The sequence below is a fragment of the Camelus dromedarius genome, chromosome 21 (genome assembly GCF_036321535.1).
Source record: "Camelus dromedarius isolate mCamDro1 chromosome 21, mCamDro1.pat, whole genome shotgun sequence".
In the NCBI taxonomy this organism is placed as follows: Eukaryota; Metazoa; Chordata; class Mammalia; order Artiodactyla; family Camelidae; genus Camelus; species Camelus dromedarius.
In genome coordinates, this window is record NC_087456.1 from 5903625 (window position 1) to 5924265 (window position 20641).

The window sequence follows — 20641 nt, forward strand, 5'->3', positions numbered from 1 at the left end:
TGGAGGCTGAGGGTCCGAGCCCTGCAGAGATGACCCTCTGCCCAGGAGCGCTTTGGCCAGAGCAGAGTGTCAGACTCCTCAGAGTCTCCAAGGCCTGGTGCTGAGCCAGATGGGCCAGGGGGCTGGTTAGTCTGGGAGGCAGTGAAAGGAGAGATGGTGGGACTCTGGGTTTTGTGGGGGAGGGGTGTGCCTGAACTCCCCAGCCCCCCTCCCTGCCCCCACCTGTCCACTCCCCTGGAGAACTGGGGCAGTGAGGACGCTTTCTCAGGCAGGCAGTGGGATGGTGCCTGCAGTGAGCTCCTTTGGTGTGGGTGGTGGCTGGGGCTGTAGGGGTACACCTGCGAGGGGTCCCTGTCCCAGCCATTCACTGCCCACCACTGCACCACCATCTCAGTGCTGTGACATCAAAGCCCCAGAAGGCTGGAAATGGAGCTGCCTTCGCAGTGGTTATTTCTGCCCTCAGCTCCAGAGGTGGGTCGGAGAAGAACAAGGAGGGTGACCCTGCCATTTAGTCCACAGGAAGGCTGCACCCATGACCACCTGAACCCACAGATGACTCTCGGGGCCCTACCTGCCCAGCCGTGGCACCGTCCCTATGCTGGACTAGACCTTTCCCCCATGTCCCCACTGGCACCCCTCCTAGGCTCGATACTGCTACCCACCAGGGGCCTGGCCTCCCTGGATCACCATGACCTTGAAGAAGGCCCCAGCTGCCTGTGCCAGCTCAGCTCCAGCGGTTGCCATGGCACCCTGGTACTTCTGCAAGCAAAAGCCAAACAGCCAGAGTCCACCTGGCAGGCAGCTGCTCCTGTTGCGTTGCTACCACTAAGGGCACCGGGCTCCTTCTGGAGGCCCTGGAGGCAGGGGCTGCCCTGGAGGTGAGCCTGAGCTGCTGCAGGGGTGCCCCACTCACCTTTGTGCTTCTGCTCTCCCTTCCCTCTGGCCTTCTCAGAAGGTGACAGATTGGTTCCAGAAATCCCCCTTGCCTGCTCTCAGGCACAGCAACCCCTCATCCAACTCCCCAACAGCAAGGAGCCAGAGAGGACCCAGGAAGAAGTCCTGAGGACTTCTGTTCAGGGTCTTACTGGTCCATCACTTGGGGAGGCCAAGTTCTTGGAATCCACAGCCTGGTTCCCTCTAAGCTGTGCCTTCTCAGGGTCAACTTATTCTTGCAAAGTGGTCAAAAACAGAGGAGCTATGAAACTACCATCCCTGTCCAGAGCTACCCCAAACCAAGAACCCAGGCCCTGGGAGCCAGGTGCACGGAGGGTGTGGTGGAAAGTGTGCAGCCCAAAGGGACCCCAGAGAGGAGGGGCTGGAGCACCCCTCCCCACACCACCGCAGAAGAACTAATCACACATCCAAGTCGAATCCTCACCATTGGCGCTCAGACAGAGTGGTCCATAAATGGCCATTTTTAATGCAGAAAACCATGATAATTTACAAATGAATCATTTTATGGGCCAGAGCCAGGAGGGCCCAAGAGGCTGTGAGGACAGAAAGGAGGGGAGGCCCCTGAGAGTCTGGGGCAACAGCTCCTCCAACACCTTCACAACCCATCCTGCCTGGGCCCCAGCACGCTGGGCAAGCCCTGGATGTCCCTGGCCCCTGCCCTTTGACCCCTACTAGTCATTCCCAAGTCGGGGGACCTTGGGTCAACTTCAGGACAGAAGGTGGACATGGAGAGACTGTTCCTTGGAAGTGAGGGCCTGGAGGGCAGGGGAGGGAACGCGGCAGGAAGGTGCTGTCCAATCACCCCACTCTTGGCTACGTCCCCTCTGGCCAAGCCACAGCATGAAGCAGAGCCAGTCTTTGGTGGCCCAGGATGTCACCATTCCCTTGCCTTCCCTCCTGGCAGGCACCAGAGGGACAGAACACAAGCACGGAGCAGAAAGGGCACTGGAGGAGAGCACGTGTCCTCGGGCTGAGGTTCGGGACAGGGTTGTTTTGATTGGATCTGGTTTGGAGAAAGGGAGGGATCTCAGATGAGGGGGCTACTAGGGGAGCCATCAAACCCAAGTCCAGACCACTCCCACCAAGATTTGTGCATCCATCTGTCAGAGCTGGCAGGACGCTGGTTTGGGCTCAGCACCTCCCACACAGGGCATGTAGGGGGAGACAGGCTGGGGGCTCAGGACACTGGAGGTAGAAAGGAGCCCTCCCACCTTCCCCCCTCCCCAAGCCAGGAAGGTCAAAGACACATCTAAGGCAGCCCAGATTCCATGACCTGGGGCTAGGAATGCTGGGCTTTCCAGGGTGGTTGTGGTCTGAGCACTGGCTGGCTGCAGGCGCTCCCGGCCCCTGCCCTTCCCGTCTGGCAAGCTGAAGGAACCCCCAGAGCTGGGTCCTATCAGCCCCTCCAAACAAGAATGTGACCTCCAGGAACATCACTGGGGGCTGGCAACTAGGACAGAGCTGCCTTCTCCCGGGACTCCCACCTGTCCCCTCTCCCACCTTGTCCAAGGGTGCAGACCCCAGAGCAGAACTGAGCCCTGGAGAACAGGTCTGGCCAGGCAGATGGGTAGGGGAAGGATGGGGAAGCTGGTCACTTTGGCATCTCCAAGGCTGACACTTGAGGCTTCACCTTGAAATACTGGTTGAATCGGATCACTGCGTACCTGCCAAAAAACAGGAAAGGGAACTGGGGGTTAAAAGGGAAGCTGGGTGATCCCTGCTTGGGGCACTCACATCACAAGGTAAGTTCTCACCAAACTCGTACCATCTAGGTCAGGGAAAATGGACCCCAGCCCAGAATGGGTTTTTTTGTTTTGTTTTGTTTTGTTTTACTTCACCTATACTTTTATTTTTCTTAGATCAGACTGGAGCAACCCTTCCCCAAACATGTTTGGTTGTCTGTTGATTTTTCACAGCTCAGTGTGGTCAGTGCATTCATATTGTTGACCAACAGATCTCCGCAACTCTTTCATTTTGCAAAACTGGAACTCTGTCTCCACCGCACAGCAACTACCCACTTCCCTCCAGCCACCACCATTCTACTTTCTGTCTCGATGAATTTGACTACTTTAGCTTCCTCATCTAAGTGGAATCATACGATACTCGTCTTTTTTTTTGTGACTGGCTTGTTTCACTTAGTACAATGTCCTCGAGGCTCATCCCTGTTGGAGCATGTGGCACAATCTCCTTCCTTTTAAAGGCGGGATAGTATTCCTTTGTATGCAGAGACCACGTTTTGTTTATTCATTTATTCATCAGTGGACACTCGGGTTGCTTCCACCTCTTGGCTTTTGTGGATAATCCTACTATGAACATGGCTGTGCAAACATCTTTGAGACCCTGCTTTCAATTCTTTGGGGTATATACCCAGCAGTAAGATTGCAGGATTATACAGTAGTTCTATTTTTTAACTTTTTGAGGAAGCAGAGTATAATTTCCCACAAAAGCTGCACCATTTTATATTCCCAGCAGCAGTGCACAAGGGTTTCCGTGTCTCCATATCCTCACTGACACTTGTTATTTCCTATTTATTTAAGGGTGGCCATCCCAGTGGGTGTGAGGGGGTCTGGCTGTGGCTTTGACTTCCATTTCTCTAATTTTTGTGAACACTTTGAAGCCAGCATAGTGATTCCTTTTCAGCGGAGGGTGGGTGGAAAGGATAAAGACAGAAACTGGACAAGAATGGAAGACAACATGATTCATGGTCCTTTAGGAACACATGTATCTCACACGACAGGGCCATTTAAGTAGTTCAGTATTCAAGTAAAGTCTTGGTATAGCCCCTGGCCACCCAGGTGAACCCAGTGAGTCATTCTGCCCTCTGGAACTCTGTCCCCTCTGATATAAAACGAGGGTCGGATTCGTGATCTTTCAGATCTATTTCCAACAATTTCCTTTGCCACCAGGCTCTGTGTGGAAGAGCTCTGGCGGAAGAGCCGTAGCAGTGAGTCGGTGGTAGGCAGTGAGTAGGTGGTTGGAAGGCTGTGAGTAGGTGGTAGGCTGTGAGTAGGCGGTAGGCTGTGAGTAGGCGGCAGGCTGTGAGTAGGTGGTTGGTAGGCTGTGAGTAGGTGGTAGGCTGTGAGTAGGCGGTAGGCTGTGAGTAGGTGGTTGGTAGGCTGTGAGTAGGCGGTAGGCTGTGAGTAGGCGGTTGGTAGGCTGTGAGTAGGCGGTTGGTAGGCTGTGAGTAGGCGGTTGGTAGGCTGTGAGTAGGCGGTAGGCTGTGAGTAGGTGGTTGGCTGTGAGTAGGCGGTAGGCTGTGAGTAGGTGGTAGGCTGTGAGTAGGCGGTTGGTAGGCTGTGAGTAGGCGGTAGGCTGTGAGTAGGCGGTTGGTAGGCTGTGAGTAGGCGGTAGGCTGTGAGTAGGTGGTAGGCTGTGAGTAGGTGGTTGGCTGTGAGTAGGCGGTAGGCTGTGAGTAGGTGGTAGGCTGTGAGTAGGCGGTTGGTAGGCTGTGAGTAGGCGGTTGGTAGGCTGTGAGTAGGCGGTAGGCTGTGAGTAGGCGGTTGGTAGGCTGTGAGTAGGCGGTAGGCTGTGAGTAGGTGGTTGGTAGGCTGTGAGTAGGCGGTAGGCTGTGAGTAGGCGGTAGGCGGTGAGTAGGCGGTTGGTAGGCTATGAGTAGGCGGCAGGCTGTGAGTAGGTGGCAGGCTGTGAGTAGGCGGTTGGTAGGCTGTGAGTAGGCGGTAGGCTGTGAGTAGGTGGTAGGCTGTGAGTAGGCGGTAGGCGGTGAGTAGGTGGTAGGTAGGCGGTGAGTAGGTGGTTGGTAGGCTGTGAGTAGGCGGTTGGTAGGCTGTGAGTAGGCGGTAGGCTGTGAGTAGGCGGTAGGCTGTGAGTAGGCGGCAGGCGGTGAGTAGGCGGTTGGTAGGCTGTGAGTAGGCGGTAGGCTGTGAGTAGGTGGTTGGTAGGCTGTGAGTAGGCGGTAGGCGGTGAGTAGGCGGTTGGTAGGCTGTGAGTAGGCGGTAGGCTGTGAGTAGGTGGTTGGTAGGCTGTGAGTAGGCGGTAGGCTGTGAGTAGGTGGTTGGTAGGCTGTGGGTAGGTGGTAGGCTGTGAGTAGGTGGTTGGTAGGCTGTGAGTAGGCGGTAGGCTGTGAGTAGGTGGTTGGTAGGCTGTGGGTAGGTGGTAGGCTGTGAGTAGGTGGCAGGCTGTAAGAAGGAACGAGGATCTCCTACGAGACAGGAGGCGGGGTGTGAGGGCTGCTGACCACGTTCAGAGAGGAGCTCTGGGCTCGCGTGCGTCCGCAGGCATCTGCCCTGGAGCAGCGACCCCACTGGATGTGGGCTGGCTGAATGGAGGTGAGCCAGCAGAGCGGAAGCCTGTGCTCCAGACAGTTGATCTGGGCTGTCCTTTGTCACATTTTGGGCCCGAGGCCCTTCCTTTCCTCCCCACCTCCCCCTCTGACTTGTTCCCTGCACTCACCTGAGGAAATCGAAGTCGATGGTGGAGAACTGGTTCTGGATGAGGGCCCAGAGTGCCCAGAAGAAGTGAGACGCCTGGAAATAGACCAGAGGAGGTCACTGTGGCGAGCCCCCCATACCTGTCATGGACCCCATGGAGCTGGAAGGACAAAGTCTCAGACACAGAACCGGGGCACTGGCCGAGACACAGTGGGGTGTCCCCAGCACAGGTGGGGGTATTCCAGAGGCCAAGTCACTGGATGGTTTTGGGGGTTTCACTCCTTCTAGAAAAAGGTAAGCAGAGTAGCCTTGGGGCTTAAGCAGGATGGGGACTTTCAGCTTGTTCCCCAGCCCAAGCAGGACCCAAACTCCAGCCCTGGCCACTCCCGGACCAGGAGAATCTTCAAGGCCAAGGCATCCAGGACGAGAAGAATTCCTAAGCCAGAGCTCAGGCCTGGTGGCCAGTGGAGGGGCTGGTACCCCGTCGGCAGTGCCCTGGCCACATGGTCATCACTGGCCCAGACTGCTGGAAGACCCCTAAACTGACCTCTTCCACCCCTTTCCCTCTCTTTTATCAAGAGGCGGGTCAGGTTAGAAAATGAGCGTAATTGTAGGACAAGGGGGCGCGAGTCCACAACTGCTTCCCCGGAGCCAGACCCCACGGGGCCCAGGCCACTTCGAGCTCAAGAAGCCAGAGCACCATGCTTCCTGCTGCCACTGAGCAGACACCAGTGATGCCACTGCTTTCCCGGGCCATCCCCCACCCCAAGTCCCACTCACTCTGGGGTTGGCTATACAGCCCCTCCCTCCATTTTCTTCCCTTTTCAGGACTTTAAAAGGGGGAGGGGCATAGATCAATTAGCACGTGGGAATGATTAGTAAAAATTAAGCAAGCAGAAGGCCTGGGTGGGGCAGTTAAGGGGAAGAATCTGATGGAGAATCAGTCTTGGTCAATGAGGAAGATGGACTAGGCAATCCCAAATCATAGGTAATTAAAGATTTTATTGAAGCTCTATGACATATTGTGAAATTCGGGGCAGCTGTATTATCTTTTTGCTTCTGCATAGCTGACATTAACAAGACTAGTTAGTAATCCCCTGGGCACACACCGGTGGAGACCTGGCATGAACTGTGTACCTTGGATAAGCAGCACTCAAAATCCAGAACTGACAGCACAGTCATTTGTGAAGGAAGAGCCTGAACGGAAAGGCTTACACAGAGTTCTGAGTCAGTGGAGATAGTTAACAAGGAGGATTAGAACTGACATTTTCTATCTCCTCCAAAGGCTTAAAAAAAAAATCATGTATTTAACTGCAGCATGAAAGGCTAAGGGTTAGACACTAGAAAGAACTTGTCCAAATGAGAGAAGTGCTAAAATAGGGAGCTGGGATCTTTCTTGGAAGTAGTTCTCGAGGAAGAAGAGCGCCTAGACGTGATGAAATGGGAGAAAAGCAGGGAACAGGGTATCTTAGTACTAAGGGGATGCCCACGATGGGTCTTCCCAGACCACACCCCTAGGCTGGGTTCCAGGATCACATGATGGGAGTCCCCAGGACCTCACACCCAACCCTGGGCTCTGCTTCCTCCTCCATCCACCACAAGGCTGTGGGAAGGTAAGAGCTGGGGGTGGGTCCTGAGTCCCTCCTGCCTTCTCCCTCCCCTGCCCCTCCCTGCCCCCAGCCACAAGCACTCACCAGGGCAAACTTGTTGACTTGAACGTAGAGCCTCTCCACCTCCCTGGGGGCCGCGGCCGCCCCCTTCTGTGCCTGCAGGTAGTAGCCGAGCCACTGCAGCTGGGTCTCCCGCGCTGGGTACCAGCAGTAATCTACCTCGTTCACACCTGCGCGGGAGGCAGCCACACCCAAGTCGCTAGGAGGCGGGGCAGCCTAGGGGTCTCCTCCAACTCAGGAGGTGCTCCCTGAAGCCCTCAAAACCTCCATCTACTTTGCCCGGTGGGGCTGAGCCTCAGAAAGCAGCTTCTCTGACCACCAGACTCTAACGTGTGGAGTGTCGACCCCTATCCCAGCTGAGGGCACTGCTTTCAGTGCGCTGAGCTGGATGAAAGCAGAGAGAGAGGGAGACTCGCTGAGGGGCACAGTCTTGAGAGTGATGGGGACCCCTAAGGCAGAACTTACTGTATGCCCGCACCCTCTATAAAACCACGGCCCGTAAGAGGCGCTCAGTCAAAGCCCTGACTCACGGACCTAGGTGGCTGAGGTCTAATGCTAACCTGGAGGCAACTTCAGGCAGGCCCCTTCCTCTCACTTACAAAGTGAGGGAGCTGGACTTAATGTGTCTCAAACACTGCTTCCTGGACCATGTTGAGCCGGTTCCTTAAAAAAGCATCAACTGGAGGGCTTGGCCAAAATACAGTTTCCCCGGCCCCCACCCATTCTCCACATGATTCGAAATGCAGCTTGGAACCCCTGAGCTTGTCCAGTCCCCCGCTTCCTCGCGTCCTCAAGCTGCCAGCCCAACACACACCGCCACACCCTGGGCATGGTGGCAGGGACCCCGGCTTCAGAGCTGATACAGAAAGAAGTGGTTTACTTAAGGCAGGGCCAGCCCAGAGCCACTTTCCCTGGTCCCTTCCTCCTCCTCTTCCTTCAGTCCCCGGAGAAGCGCAGTCTCCCGGGCCCCCAGAGAACGGCGCGACAAGAAGCCCAGGCCCAGGGAGCAGACATTTGCTCAAGGTCACACAGCCAGTCAGAGGCCGGTTCTTAGCTCCCAGCACCCAGCACAGGTCTCTGTGCTCCTCAGAACCCAGGGGGTCCCTCCGTCTCCTCTGCCGCCCTCCTCCTTCTTTCTCAACTAGGAAGCAGAACGCAATTTGCCCCCTGTGAGAAATTCCAGCTAGACTTTGCTCTGTGGGGTGGGTGAGAAGGACTTAAAAAATGCTTAAAAATTACCCCTTTGGAAAGGCGGGTGGGTCTGGCAGCTGAGTACTTACCTGCCCTGCGGGTGGCCAGCCTCTGCTCTGCGCCACCCCACAGCTCAGCTGCTCTGCCCAGCTGAGGCCCCATCTGTCCCCTGAGTTCCTAGATGCAGCTGGTGGCCACCCTGGGGAGTCATGCCCTCGGGTGCAAGCAGTGCGTGACAGACCTGGTCACCTGGGGTGCCAGAAGGGACACAAATGTCTTCTCTCCGGGCCCGAGGTTCTGCATCCGCCTGGACTGGCCTGGATTGGGGAGTGCCTGAGGCTGGGCCAGGCAGTGGCTCTGCAGCTGGCTTGCATATGCCTCAGCTATCCCAGGCCACAGGGACTGACCACACCATGCCCCCACATTGTCAGCCTGGGGATGTCCCTCTAGCCCAGTGTCCCCAGTGTCCAGCTCCATCCACCAGCTGCCCCTTTGGCCCCATCTAATTGTTCAACAATGAAGCCCTCAAGCTGGAAAAACCTGCCCTGCTTCCTTTACACAAAGGATTCTATTGTACACACCTGCCTTTACGGAAGGCCAGCCTTCCTACCCCCAGGACACGCCCCTCCTCCAACCGCATCCATGCTCGCATCCATGCCTGCATCCATGCCCACTCCAGCCTCTCTCGGCTGCAGGACAGCTTCCTGCCTGCCGGACGTCAGCAGCAAACACCAGACACCAAGAAGGTAAGTAACCTGCCCCGAGGGTCACGCAGCTAGTAAGCAACAAAGCCCAGGTGTGAACCTGGGGAGTCGAGACTCAGAGAGCACAGCCCTCCCTAGCTCCACCAAGATTAATCTCATCAGGCCACCAGGCAAACAGCTACTGCAGCCTGTTCTGCTTCTTTATCTGCGCGCAGGGCCCCTATTTACAATTGTGCGGGCTGTACTGGGTACAAAGGAGCTTGGACAAGAGGGTGAGTGGAGGCTGGTGTTGCCCTGTGCTGGCCCAGCTGGCAGGGGCTGTCTCTGGCCAGAGAAAGGGGTCTTTTTGTAACTCACACGTCAAGCCGAGTATCCTCAGGGATCCTACAGAGGGCGCGTTTTTCTTATTTGTACCAAAGTGCCACTCGGGCCAGCAGGACCGGCTCTGTGTCGGGGGGGTCTGGGCTTCCCCACAAGACCTGGAGCTCTCAAGGCAGGCTGGGCCTCCCCATCTCCCCGAACTGTGCCGTGCTGAGGACAGGGGTGTCCAGCCTCCACTCCCCAGGTACAGAACCCCTCTCCCCCTCCCCCTGGACCTGGTCCTCCATCATAAGGAGGGTATCTTGGACATAGGCTACATAATAATGCCTTCTCACCTGCAAACTCATTGAAATGGTTGCCAATGTCAAAAGCTTGGTAATTGTAGCCGGCATATTCGTAGTCAATGAACCGCACATGACCTACAAGGTAGAGGAGAGGCAGTGACAGTTAGCCCCTGACCTGGAAATGGGGCCGGGTCAAGCTTCCACAGACCTCAGGAACACACCCACTGACTCCCCCTGGCCACTGCAGCAACCCAGCCTCACCCAGCTTCCCAGTGACAGTCTTCTAAGCTGCTTCCTTCCACCTGTCCATTTGCCACCTGCCCTTTCCCCAGCTCCAGCTGCCCCTCTCACATAGCTGGGTTCTCAGGCTCTGTCCATCTACAGACGTCTGTCCTCAGCATGGCTGAGGACCAGAAGTAAAGCGGAGCACTCCCCGGGGGTGATGCTCTAATCGGGAACACAGCGAGGTTCTCTCTGTGAAGGCTCTGTGCCGCCAAGATACCCTCGTAAGCCCAAAACATAGTCGGGGGAATGGCTCCACCAACCACGATTTTGAGTCTTGGCAAAGATTTTTCTAAGTGGGAATCTGTGTCTTTTTCATTTCTCTCCTACAAATTAACTTGAGCCCTACACCAGCAGGTCTCACTTCGCTTGTCCAAGTGCCAGGCTGAGGAAGAGGACCCTGAAGCCAGCAGGTCAACCAGCCCAAGCCCTGCTGCTGCCCAGCTGGGGCCAGAGAAGCCATACCTTTGGTGCTGTCATAGATAATATTCTTGCAGAGCAGGTCATTGTGACAGAACACCACAGGGGAGTCCAACTGGGGCAGGTGCTCCTTCAGCCAGGCCAGCTCCTGTTCCAACACTTCGACCTTAGGGACATCTGCAGAAAGGCTGGACAGGGGCAAAAAGTGGCCAGTGGAGGGAGGGCTGAGAGCAGACAGGCAGGTGCTTGGCCTCCAAAGCCCTGAGCTCTGGCCCTCTCCTGACTTCTTACTGCAGAGGGACCTTTGACCTTCCCTTCTGTCATCTGGAAAATGGCACTGAGCTTTCCTGTCTTTCTGACTTCTGTGGTTACTCCAAGAAGCTGACTAAAACGTGAACATAAAAATCATCTTGCAAAGCATAAAAACCCTAACCAAACAGCACCCTGCTGCTTCATGAAAGGGAAAGGGATATCGGACGGAGGCACAGGGAGATGTCAGGGGAGGGGAGGGCGAGTGTCCCACCTCAGTTACTCCAGACTAGGACAACCGGGGCGGCGGGGGAGGGGCGCAGACAGGCCTGCTCTCAGGACAGTAGGAACAGCTCCTGGGGAAGGTGTGGCTGTGGAGAACAAGACCCCGCAAAGCTCCCCCAGTGTAAGAGTAACAGCGCCCCAGGAGGGCGGGAGCACTGGCGCCCTCTTGAGGAGGCAGAGGGATGTCCTGGTGTGTCTCCCTCACGCTCTAGCAGCCAGCGGTACAGGGGGAAAGGACCAGAGATCATCCAGTCCAACTTCCCATTGCACAGCAAGACCACCTGGGCCGAGACTAGAAAGCAAAAAAATTGCTTCTTGGGTCCACTTCTACGAGGCCTAGGGGATATCAGGGCCTTTCAGTCAGAAAGCTCTTGCTCTGGAACGCCCCAGCAATGCCCCTTCCCCCTCGAACCGTGAGTGTTTCCCTGCCCCAGGCCCCTGCCTGTGTGTGGGCAACTTGGGGGCAGGAACAAAGACACGTGGAGGCCGCCTGTCCCTCCGCCCCACCCTGTCCTGCTGCAGATGGCAGGCATTTCTGCTGAAAAAAGTACACGTGGAGGGATGGTTGAACAGGTCGATCGATGCCTTCTCAGAGGCCGTGGGGAGGCTGGGGAGGGCGGACTGCGCTCTGAGGCTCTGAACTTTGGTCCCTGGAAGCACACAGGTCTGTGTACACTGAAAAGCCAAATAGTTAGCAGAGCCCTTAAAACCCTGGAACCACCAATGGGTCGAGGGGAGGAGGCTAGGGTGTTCCCTCCATCCATGTGTGTCCTGTTTGCTTTCTTGTCCAGGGCGGTGCGGGTACGTGCAGGAGGATGAGAAGGAGACACCCCCTGTCTGGTCCTCCCACAGGATGCCCCATCGCCCCTCACCCAGCCCAGAAGCCAGACTCAGGGAATAGTATTCAGCAACTAAGGCACCCCCTCTGGAAAAGGACGGGCAGCACGCCCCCGACCCAGGTTTTGAGAAGGTCAGAGCCAAAGTGGATCTTAGGGCCCCAGTCCAACTCCATGGGGAAACCTAGGCTCAAGGAAGGGCAGAGGCTTCCTCCAGCCTCCAGATGCGTCTTACACAGCTGGGTACTCTACTTCCTCACCTAAGGAAAGGAGTCCTCAGCCTTTCCAAGAATCCCAAATCAAGTCGAGCCTACGAACTGTGGGGGGGGCTCTGCACAGGCCACTCCAAGCCCAGGAGTCTGCTAGGGGCGGGAAGATGCATTTCAATCTTGGCTTTCCTTAGGAAGCTACGTTTTCTTTTAAGATTCTTTTTTTTCTTCCTTGGACTGAGACCGTCCAAAGTTAAGAATTAGGAGGCTTCCTTTGGTTCGACCAAGTCGCAGCCTGAAAAACAGGTCTTTGACATCCAAGATGCCTGCTGCCCAGGCCCTGACCTCTGTCTGAGCCCTACCTTACCCATCCCAAGGCCACGCATCTGGCTGCTGTGGGAACAACCCAGGCCTTCCACCTCCCTGGGCAGCCTACCTCAGCCACCCTGCTTCCCTCCTCTGAACACTTGAAACATTGCCAGCTTTGCTACCTTCAGCCCTGGCATAACTCAACTCTCAAGGCTGTGGGGTTGGCAGAAGAGTAACCACCACCGCATCACAGAAACTTTCACATCCCAGGCGGCACGGCTCCTCCTACTCCTCCGTCCTTCAGAGGCAGCAAGAAGCGCGTGAAGGGCCTCCTCAGGGAAGCCGGGGGGTCCTTCCTGAAGAAGGCGCTGCTGCCTGGCAAGTGTCCGCTCAGTGCTCAGGACCCAGGTGGCGGGGTGGATGGGAAATACCCTCAACCCATGGAGAAGTGTTTCTAAGTGTTGGAACTTACCAGCCCATCACCTTTGCCCTCATACCAATCAACCTATCTCCTCTGAAGCAGTTATAACCCCACATTCCCCAGCCACCCTGGACTCCTCCATGCCCAACCCAACACCGAGACCACCAGATCTATTTCCACCAGGTCTGACTCACCCTCCTATTCTCCATCCCCTCTACCCCCTGCAGTGAAGCTGCCCTAGGGCAACGTTCCTCAGAATGTGGTTCCTTGATCTCCTGCCTCAGGATCACCTGGGGAGCCTGCCAAAATGCAGATTCCCAGGGTCCAATGCAAGCCCTCCCAATCAGTCTCCAGGGTGAGGCTTGGACTGTGCACTGAGCAAGCACCCTAGGGGAGTCTCATGCTCAAATTTGGGAATCCCAGTCCTAGATGGAGCCCATCCAGTGTCTAATTCCCCCACTCCCCCAGCGGCCCTCCCTACCTGGAATCCCCCAACTGCCATCCAAATCTGTCCTTTACAACACCACAAGGCTTCCTTCCCAAATCACAGTCTTGAGTCCTTGGCTCCAACACCTTCACGATGACTCTCCACTGCCTGCTAACTTAACCTTGGCTCCTGAACCTGGCATTGAAGGCCACTCACAATCTAGCTCCAACTCACCTCTGCAATCCCCTCTCCCGTGACCCATCCCCAAGCCCTCCTGAAGCTCCAGCTAGCCTCCTCTACTCCCCATCCACAAGCAAGCCATGTTCATGCTGCCTCCTCCAGCCGGCGTGGCCTCTCTTCTCGTCTCTGCCATACCACCTCTGCCAAGAAGACTTTCCCTGGTGCCCGCACCCCAGAGGACATCACACGCCCTGCATGGGCAGGTCCTATTTCCATGGATGGTTCCTAAGCTCCTGGAAGGCAGGGCCCATGTCACCTTCAAGGTTTTTTTTTATTGTTTTAAATCCCAATCAGTGAATGTTTGTGAAATAAAGGATTGACTAAATCAGGGTTATCAGGCAATGACCAGACCTAAACGCTTCACCTCATCTGAGTGATTGCTTATCAAGCCTCTGCTTGCGGCAGGTTAGACAGTTCGGGGCAGGTATCAGCCCCTCAAGAGGCTCGACGTAAGCAACTTGGTTTGTCCGGGGTCTAAGGTGTGACAAAAGCAAAGGAAGTTGGCTGGCTCTTCTTCAGGGAGCACTCCCCTCCCCACAAGGTCACCCCCTCAAGATTACACAGTGACAGTTCAGCCAAAAGCAGCTGCAGCAACAAGGGTCAGGCCTGAGCATCAGGCCTGGACTCTAGTCCTTACACTGCCACTGATCGGTGGCACCTTGGGCAAGGCACATGCCTCCTCCGGGCCTCAGTGTTCTCATCTGTCTAATGAAAGTGGTGGGTGGATGCTCAGAGGGTCCTGCCCTCCGCGCGCTCTTCTATCCTAAGAGGGAAGGCAGCCCTTGTCCCCAGATGACATGTGACATGGAAGGTCTGAGCACAGGCTGTCCTAGACAAATGGTCCCAAAGCAGTGCTTGGGAATCAGCGAGCAGGAGGATCTATATAAAGTCATGCGTGTGCGCATGTGACACAGACACATGAACGGGATGGTTAAGTATTGTCTTGTCATCTTCTGTGTCCTGCTCCCATGAATACATGGAGAAGAGTGATGTTCAACCCCAAGGGGCAACAGGGAGAGCTCAGAGACTCACTATGGCCCTTCGGAGGTGGGCAGGGGTGACCCTAGTCTTTTCTCCACGTCACCATCCTTTTCTCAGCACTCAAGGGTGTGCTGGGGAGTCAGGGATCGGAAGGCGAGAAGGGCTCCCAGGTTAAGGTTCAGGGAACTGTCTGGGGAAAGGTAATGTCAGGATGGGTGGAGGGCACCCCCTCCCTGGAGAGAGCAGTGAAGAAGTAGGAAGCTTTCAGCTTGAACAAGGTGGGAAGCAGGGGCCCCAGAGGCATGTGGGGACAAGAGGCATCAAAGTAAGCAGCAGGAAGCTTGAAGTCCCAAGGGCTTGTCGGCTGATGAGCTGAGTTCTTCTGACTGACTCTGAACTCAGCCCCACCTCATTCTCAGGAGGGCCGGGCCCTCCTTTCTCACTGCTCAGAAGGCAGCTCAGGGAGAAAGGGCTCTGGGCTGGGAAACAGACGCCCTGCCTCTGACTAGCCCTGTGACACTGGGCAAACCTTAATCTCTGAGCTCAGTACCCTTCCAGTAAAACGAGGAGACGCTGTCCCCGACCCTAGTCCCTGCCACAACCAGCACACTTAAGGAGAAATAAGCACATAGGGACAAAACTGCACATCCAAGTTCCTGAGATTTAGCCAATCGGCCCAACTCTGCTTGGAAACAGAGGCTCAGCAATCAGGACCGAAGCCCCCTAAACCTCCTGTCGGGGTGCGCTGGGGAGGGGAGGTCATACTAATGCCGTAGAGACAGTGGCAGCCTTGAACGCTCTCAGATCTTTGTACCTGGGGTTGATTTCATTCTTCACGAGGGTGAAATAATTGTGCATCTTGTGCCAGAGGGTGGGCTTGGGCAGGCTGCCGTTGGCGTGGATGGTGTGAATCTTGGCCATTTCTAAAGCGATCAGCCTACAGCAAGAAACAGGAAGACAGAGCATGAGTGCAGGCAGGCCCTCCCCAGTTCAGCCCCTCCCCAGTTCAGCCCCACCTTGGCCAGAAAGAAATGGCCCTACAAGGTCCACTGGGGCCGAGTGTGGGACTATTACAGATCTGTTAGGAGCTCTCAGTCCTGCAGGAAGGAGGTCTCAGCAGAAGGCATGAAAATAAGATAAGGCTTTCAGTCCAGCAGCTCTGCAGGGAGCAGAAGGGCACAGCAGTGGGCTGTTGGCCACAGGTCAGTGGCCGAGCCCCACCCCAAGCTTGTGTACCTACAGAAACCCCTGAGGGCAGAGGGGTCACCTGGGGATGGGGGTGGTACCCCTCCTCCCCATGTTGGACTCTGACCCATGCCCTCATACCTCAGGGGGAGGTACATGCAGGACACCAAGTGATCAGGGGGCGGTGATGCCAGGCGGGGAAGAAATGCCCATCTTTTATCAGCCTGGCCAAGGTGGGGAGGGAAGCAGGCCAGCCTAGGGCAGCCCCTTCCTCTGCGGCAGGGAGTTGATGCTGGCGGCTGGGTGCCAAGGACGCAAAACAAACCCGTGTTCTATTTTCAAGTTTTCTGGTGGACATTATCCAAGGTCCCGGGAGAGAAGGAGGGGGTGGTGGAGAGAGGAGAGAGCAGAGCTTGGGAAGGTTGCTGGGAGAGGGCGGGGGTGCATGGAGGCCTGACCGGTCAGAGAGGGAGGACCTTGATAAGGACCCCAGCGTCTGAGGCCCTGCGTCCCAGCCGGCTGGCCGGGTCCTCAGCCAGCTCTCCCTTCGGGAGCCCCACCCCCACCCAGCTGCCAAGCCTCCAACATTCAAGCTTCCTTCGCCTCTGCCTGTTGCTCGAATAATAATCACTGGGAAAGACAACAAAGGCTGTTTGAAACCTTGTTACCGAGCTGTTCCAGGGATGCCACCCCCCTTGCCAGGTCCTGGGAGGGGGCAGGACATCACCCAACAGGACAGCAGAGCTCCTCCCAAAGCACCCCCCCCCCAGCCTCCCACCTCCTGAAGGGTGGAGGGGCAAGGGGCGTGGCGGCAACCGAGCAGGTGAGGGATGAGGGCTGTGTTTTCAGAGGCTAGAGGCTCTGGGCCAGGAGGGAGCCAGTCAGGTTTTGAGCAAGGCAAGACCTGAGACCCAGGGCTTCCCTTTGCAAAGGAAGATTCGAAAAGAGCCTGAAACAGTGTCTCCTTGAATATCAACGGGGCTGTTGTCTGGAATAGCAATGAAAGTGACCCCAACGCTCAGCATTTCTTTGCTGCAAAGTCTCTGAAGGCAGAGTTGGAAGGTGGGGTTCAGGGGACCATAGGGAGGTGGCTCCTGAGGCCTGCTCCCTGCCTTTCCCTCCGAGATCCACCTTCAAACCCAGAAGGGTAACGGTCTCTCCTGGGAAAGTCACCAAGGAAGGGTCTACCTCCTACACTTATCCCGGGTGCTGGCTCTCCCCCAAATGTAAAGTTCTTCTTATCAAACCTAAATCCATCTTCAATCTTCCTGACAATGGTAATTGTTCCCATGAGAAAATGAGTGACAGCACCAGACTCACAGAGGTGGCGGGAGCCTGGGAGTGGTGAGGACCTGCCAGTGTCTGAGCTCCTCTGCACAAGACTGAGGGAGAGCTGGGAGGAGCGCTGTGGGAGAAGCCAGGACAGGGTTCCCCTACCCCACTCCGACCTCGCATCTCCAGCTGGTGCATCTATCAGCTGGAGCCTGAGAAGACCCTCACACAGGGTTGTATGTTCTGCTGATCTCCAGACACACACACATGGCTACAACATACAACTCCACTTGAATATCCTGGGCCCAACCAGCCAGAGAGGCAATGCTCAGGAGCACGGGGACGGGATACACTCAGATTCCCTCCTTCTAAGTCCCTAGAGGGGTTCCCTGCAAATAGGGCCAGTTACACTAGCTTGAGGGTAGCAAAGAAATTTCTTGGTTTCTATTCCCTACATGAGCTTTCCTGTTCCTCCCTGGGATTGGGAAGGCTCCTTCCCCTAAGGTGGGACAGGACACATCCCAAGGTCTCAGGCAGACCCCTGTCCCTGGTGTCAGGGGTAAACTGCAGCTTGCCTCTGGCCTCGCTGCAGTGTGAGTGCCCTGCATGTGGGCGTGGTGCTGTGGGGAGGAAGGAGGCTCCTGCCTGACATCCCTGCCCAGCATGGTCAGAGGAGAGCGTTATACCAGCTCCTCTTTGGTTCTCCCCCTTCCAGACCTCACACTGGCACCCACAGGGCTTAAAGGTTAAGTCCAATTCCTGGGTCCTACACATCCAGGCATTTACTGGGAGGGGCTCCTGGGGGACCAGGGGTCCTTGTGAACCTCTGGAAGGAAGCCTCAGCAGTTCCCCAAACGCGGGCTCCCATCTTGTCAGGAAGCCCAGAAAGAGCTCAGACTAGGGGGAGGGATGGCTCCTCCCTAGGCTGGTAAAACCACACTCACCCTGGATAAGGCCCACTTTCCAGGCATGCTTGACTTCTTGGCAGGAGGGGAGGGACAGGAAACCCTGAATGCTCTGGGGACTTGGTTGATTTCACTTCCAAGGTTCCAAGATGTTTCCAGGTCAGACTTGGGATGGGCAGAGGACTGAGGCATGGGCCAGGGAGCAGATCTCGCCTGTGGTCCCACAGTCACCAAAATCCTCACTTGTCGCCCCAAGAATGCTCCCTTTTAGCAGATCCCACTGCAAATCCATACAAAGCTATATAATTCCTCTCTGCAGAGAAAGGCAGATAGACACAAACTTTTCATGCAGTTTCAGGGAGTTCACAGATCATAAGACTCTCATTCATGGACTCTACCCTATCAAGGAAGCTGGCCAAGGATTTCAAAGCCCAAGGCCTGTGGCATCATGGACATGAACAGTGCCCTGGGCACCTTCCTCACCTGAAGAGCCGGGGCTCACGGATGTGCTCGGGCCCCAGGGCCATGCCCCGCATGTATTCGTAACACAGCCCGTTCTGGAAGGTGCAGTAGAGTTTGGGGGCGCAGCCATGTGCTCGCAGCAGCTGGAAGTTCCTGACTTCATTCTCCCGGTCCACCAGCAGCTCCGTCCGTTCTCCATACACTCGGACCAGCACACAGTCCCGCATGTCCTCCTCCACGTAGCAGGCCACCAGCTTGTTGGTGATGCCATCAGTGAAGCGCTGGCATGGGGGAGAGGGCAGTGCGGGGATGGGTGGGGCAGGGACTCTGCTCTGGCCCCGTGATGCTCCAGCTCCAGCACAGGGCGCTCATTTGAATGCTGAGCACAATCACGCAGAAACCCTATCCTTTTGCCCTCTCACTAGTAAAGAGCTCAGCACAGCTCCTAGTGCTCTCCCTTCTCCCAATGCTTGAGGTAGACCAGAGAGTTCGAGAAAAAAAATGGCAGGCACACTTCTCCTGCGTCTGCCTCTAGTGGATGGGATTTAGCAGTGGAGGAATTTCCACACAACTTGGTGGGTAGACGCCCCCTCCCCCTCTTCACTCTCCCATCAGGCCCTGAAAGAATGTGGCAGAGGGCTGGGAGTCACCCAGGACGGGTACAGCCTGACCCAACCTGCGTCTCTCCACCTGCCAGGCAGAGGACTCCTTGCTGCCCCTCTTGCCCCACCCAGTGGCAGAGGTACAGGAGGGTACTGAGGTTGGCACCCACCAGGGCTTTGGCAGTCAGAGCTCCTTAGGGCAGAAGAGACAGAGAGAGCAGAGCCTGGGCTGGGACAGCTGGCTCTCTGCATAGGGTGACAAAGAGGAAGGAACCACGTGTGAACAGAGCTGGAAGGGGCCTTAAGGGACATCTGAACCAATAAAAGATGGGGAAACTGAGGCTCAGAGAAGGGAGGGACTGGAAGATAGCATGTTAGGCCAGAGCTGGAATCAACCTCAGGCCTGCTTGATGCCGACAGTTTTACACCGAACAGTTTTTTATTTTGAAAATGTTACCCACCCACCCCTCCCCCAAGAGGGGTCTGTCAGCCTCCACACTTGGCCCAGAACCTCACTTTTCCCCACCCAGAAGGCCTATTAGCATGGAGCCCCAACCACTCCAGCACAAGCTGCAGGTGTCCCACTCCAGGCACCCTCCTCCCCAGGCAGCTCCCAGAGGGGGTGGGGCAGGTGAAGACTCTTTACAGGGGAGGCAAGTCAGCTGAGGAGTCAGCCTGAGGCTTCTCAGGGGGAGGCTCTGCCCACATCTGTGTCCCTGCGAGTGCGCCCAGCAGGGTGGGAAGGTGCCGAGTGGGGTTGGGGTGGAGGGTGGCGGAGCCAGAGCCCAGAGACAGTGAGGCTTTCCACACAGCGCAGGGCTAGGGGCCAGCCAAATTCCACAGGGTGGCTCCTGGGACCGACAGATGCTCCCATGGGTTGGCAAAGGGGCAGCGATGTGTATATAAGTGTGTGTGTGTGTGTGGGGGGGGTGCCCTTAAAAGTTCCTGCTTTGCAGGTTTCAGAGCCGGCTGGGTACGCGCTTCTGGGCAGCGAGGGGCATCAGCACGCGGCCACAGGGGGTGGGGCCCGCATGCGAAGCGTGCCGACAGCGGGCAGGTGGACCTCCGGCGTGCCCGAGAGCCCCAAGAGGGGCGGTGCGTGTGGAGGGCCGAGAGAGGCGGGAGCCTAGCTTTGCTTAGGGACCAAAATAGATGGAGAAAGAAATAAATACACAAACCACCATTTCAGCCCTCTCCTGCGCAGCAGCCGCGCACCCCTGGGACAGACACCCGGAAGGATGCACGGACAGACGTCCACGCATCCCCGTTCCAGCCCCGGGGGGTCCCCGTTGCGGGCCCCGCGCCCGCTCGGCTACCTTGGTCCGAACTTGCTCGGGCTTCCAATGCGGCCGCAGCTCCCGGATGAGGCGCAGGGCGCCGGGGAGGATGTCGTCCTGGTCCACAGATATGCCGAAGCACGGGACGGCGGCGGCCCTCGGGGGGCCCGGCGGCTCCCGGCAGCCCGCGCCGGCCGCCGCCTTCTCCTCCATGCCCCATGAGCACTGCGGGCAAGACGCCTGCCTCCTCAGGTAAAAGGGCGAGCACGGCAGGGGAGCCGAAGGGGGCACAGCCATTCCCTGCAGCCCCACCCCCTCGGAGCCGCGGCGCGGACGCTAGCCGCCGCGGGGGGGCCCGGCGCGGGAGTGGGAGTGGTAGAGGAGGGGCCAGGGGAAGTCCATGACTCAGGAGCCGGCGGCCCGCTTCAGTCGCCGCCTCGCAGCCGGGCCCCCGAAGCCGAGCCGGGAACGCCGCGGCTGGCCGCGATTGTGACATCATGGGCGGCGGGCCGCGGGGCTGGGGCCGCGGGAACGCCCCCTCTCCGCCCCCTCCCCGGCCCCGCGGGCCGCGGGGGAGCGCCGCCCGCCGCTCGGGGCCGCCGCGGCCGCCGCTACCTGGAGCGCGGGGCCGGGTGACGCCCCCGGAGAGGCCGTGACGCAGGGGCCGGGGGCGGGGCCGGGGGCGGGGCCGGGGCGGGCGGGTCCGCCCCGACCCGGGGCTCTGGCCCTTCTGCCCCAGGCTCGCTCCCCCACTTCCGAGACGGCGA

General features: G+C 57.2%; 1 protein-coding gene across 3 annotated transcripts; it reads right to left on the reverse strand.

Moving 5' to 3' along the window:
• Positions 1-1400: 1400 nt before the first annotated feature.
• ETNK2 (ethanolamine kinase 2) lies at positions 1401-20400 on the reverse strand. 3 transcript variants are annotated; one of them, XM_010991402.3, is made up of 8 exons: positions 19914-20389; positions 18017-18276; positions 14986-15108; positions 10260-10402; positions 9564-9647; positions 7037-7182; positions 5365-5438; positions 1401-2618 (listed from the first exon to the last, which is right to left on the reverse strand). In XM_010991402.3, exons 1-8 carry the CDS (start codon positions 20169-20171, stop codon positions 2546-2548), a joined length of 1161 nt encoding a protein of 386 aa, XP_010989704.1. In that variant the 5' UTR covers positions 20172-20389; the 3' UTR covers positions 1401-2545. The 3 variants fall into 3 exon arrangements, with proteins under 3 accessions (XP_010989704.1, XP_064333143.1, XP_064333144.1); XM_064477073.1 differs by lacking the exon at positions 1401-2618 and adding an exon at positions 4544-5113 and having other exon boundaries at positions 19914-20400; XM_064477074.1 differs by lacking the exons at positions 1401-2618; positions 18017-18276; positions 19914-20389 and adding exons at positions 4544-5113; positions 17573-17817.
• Positions 20401-20641: the final 241 nt, after the last annotated feature.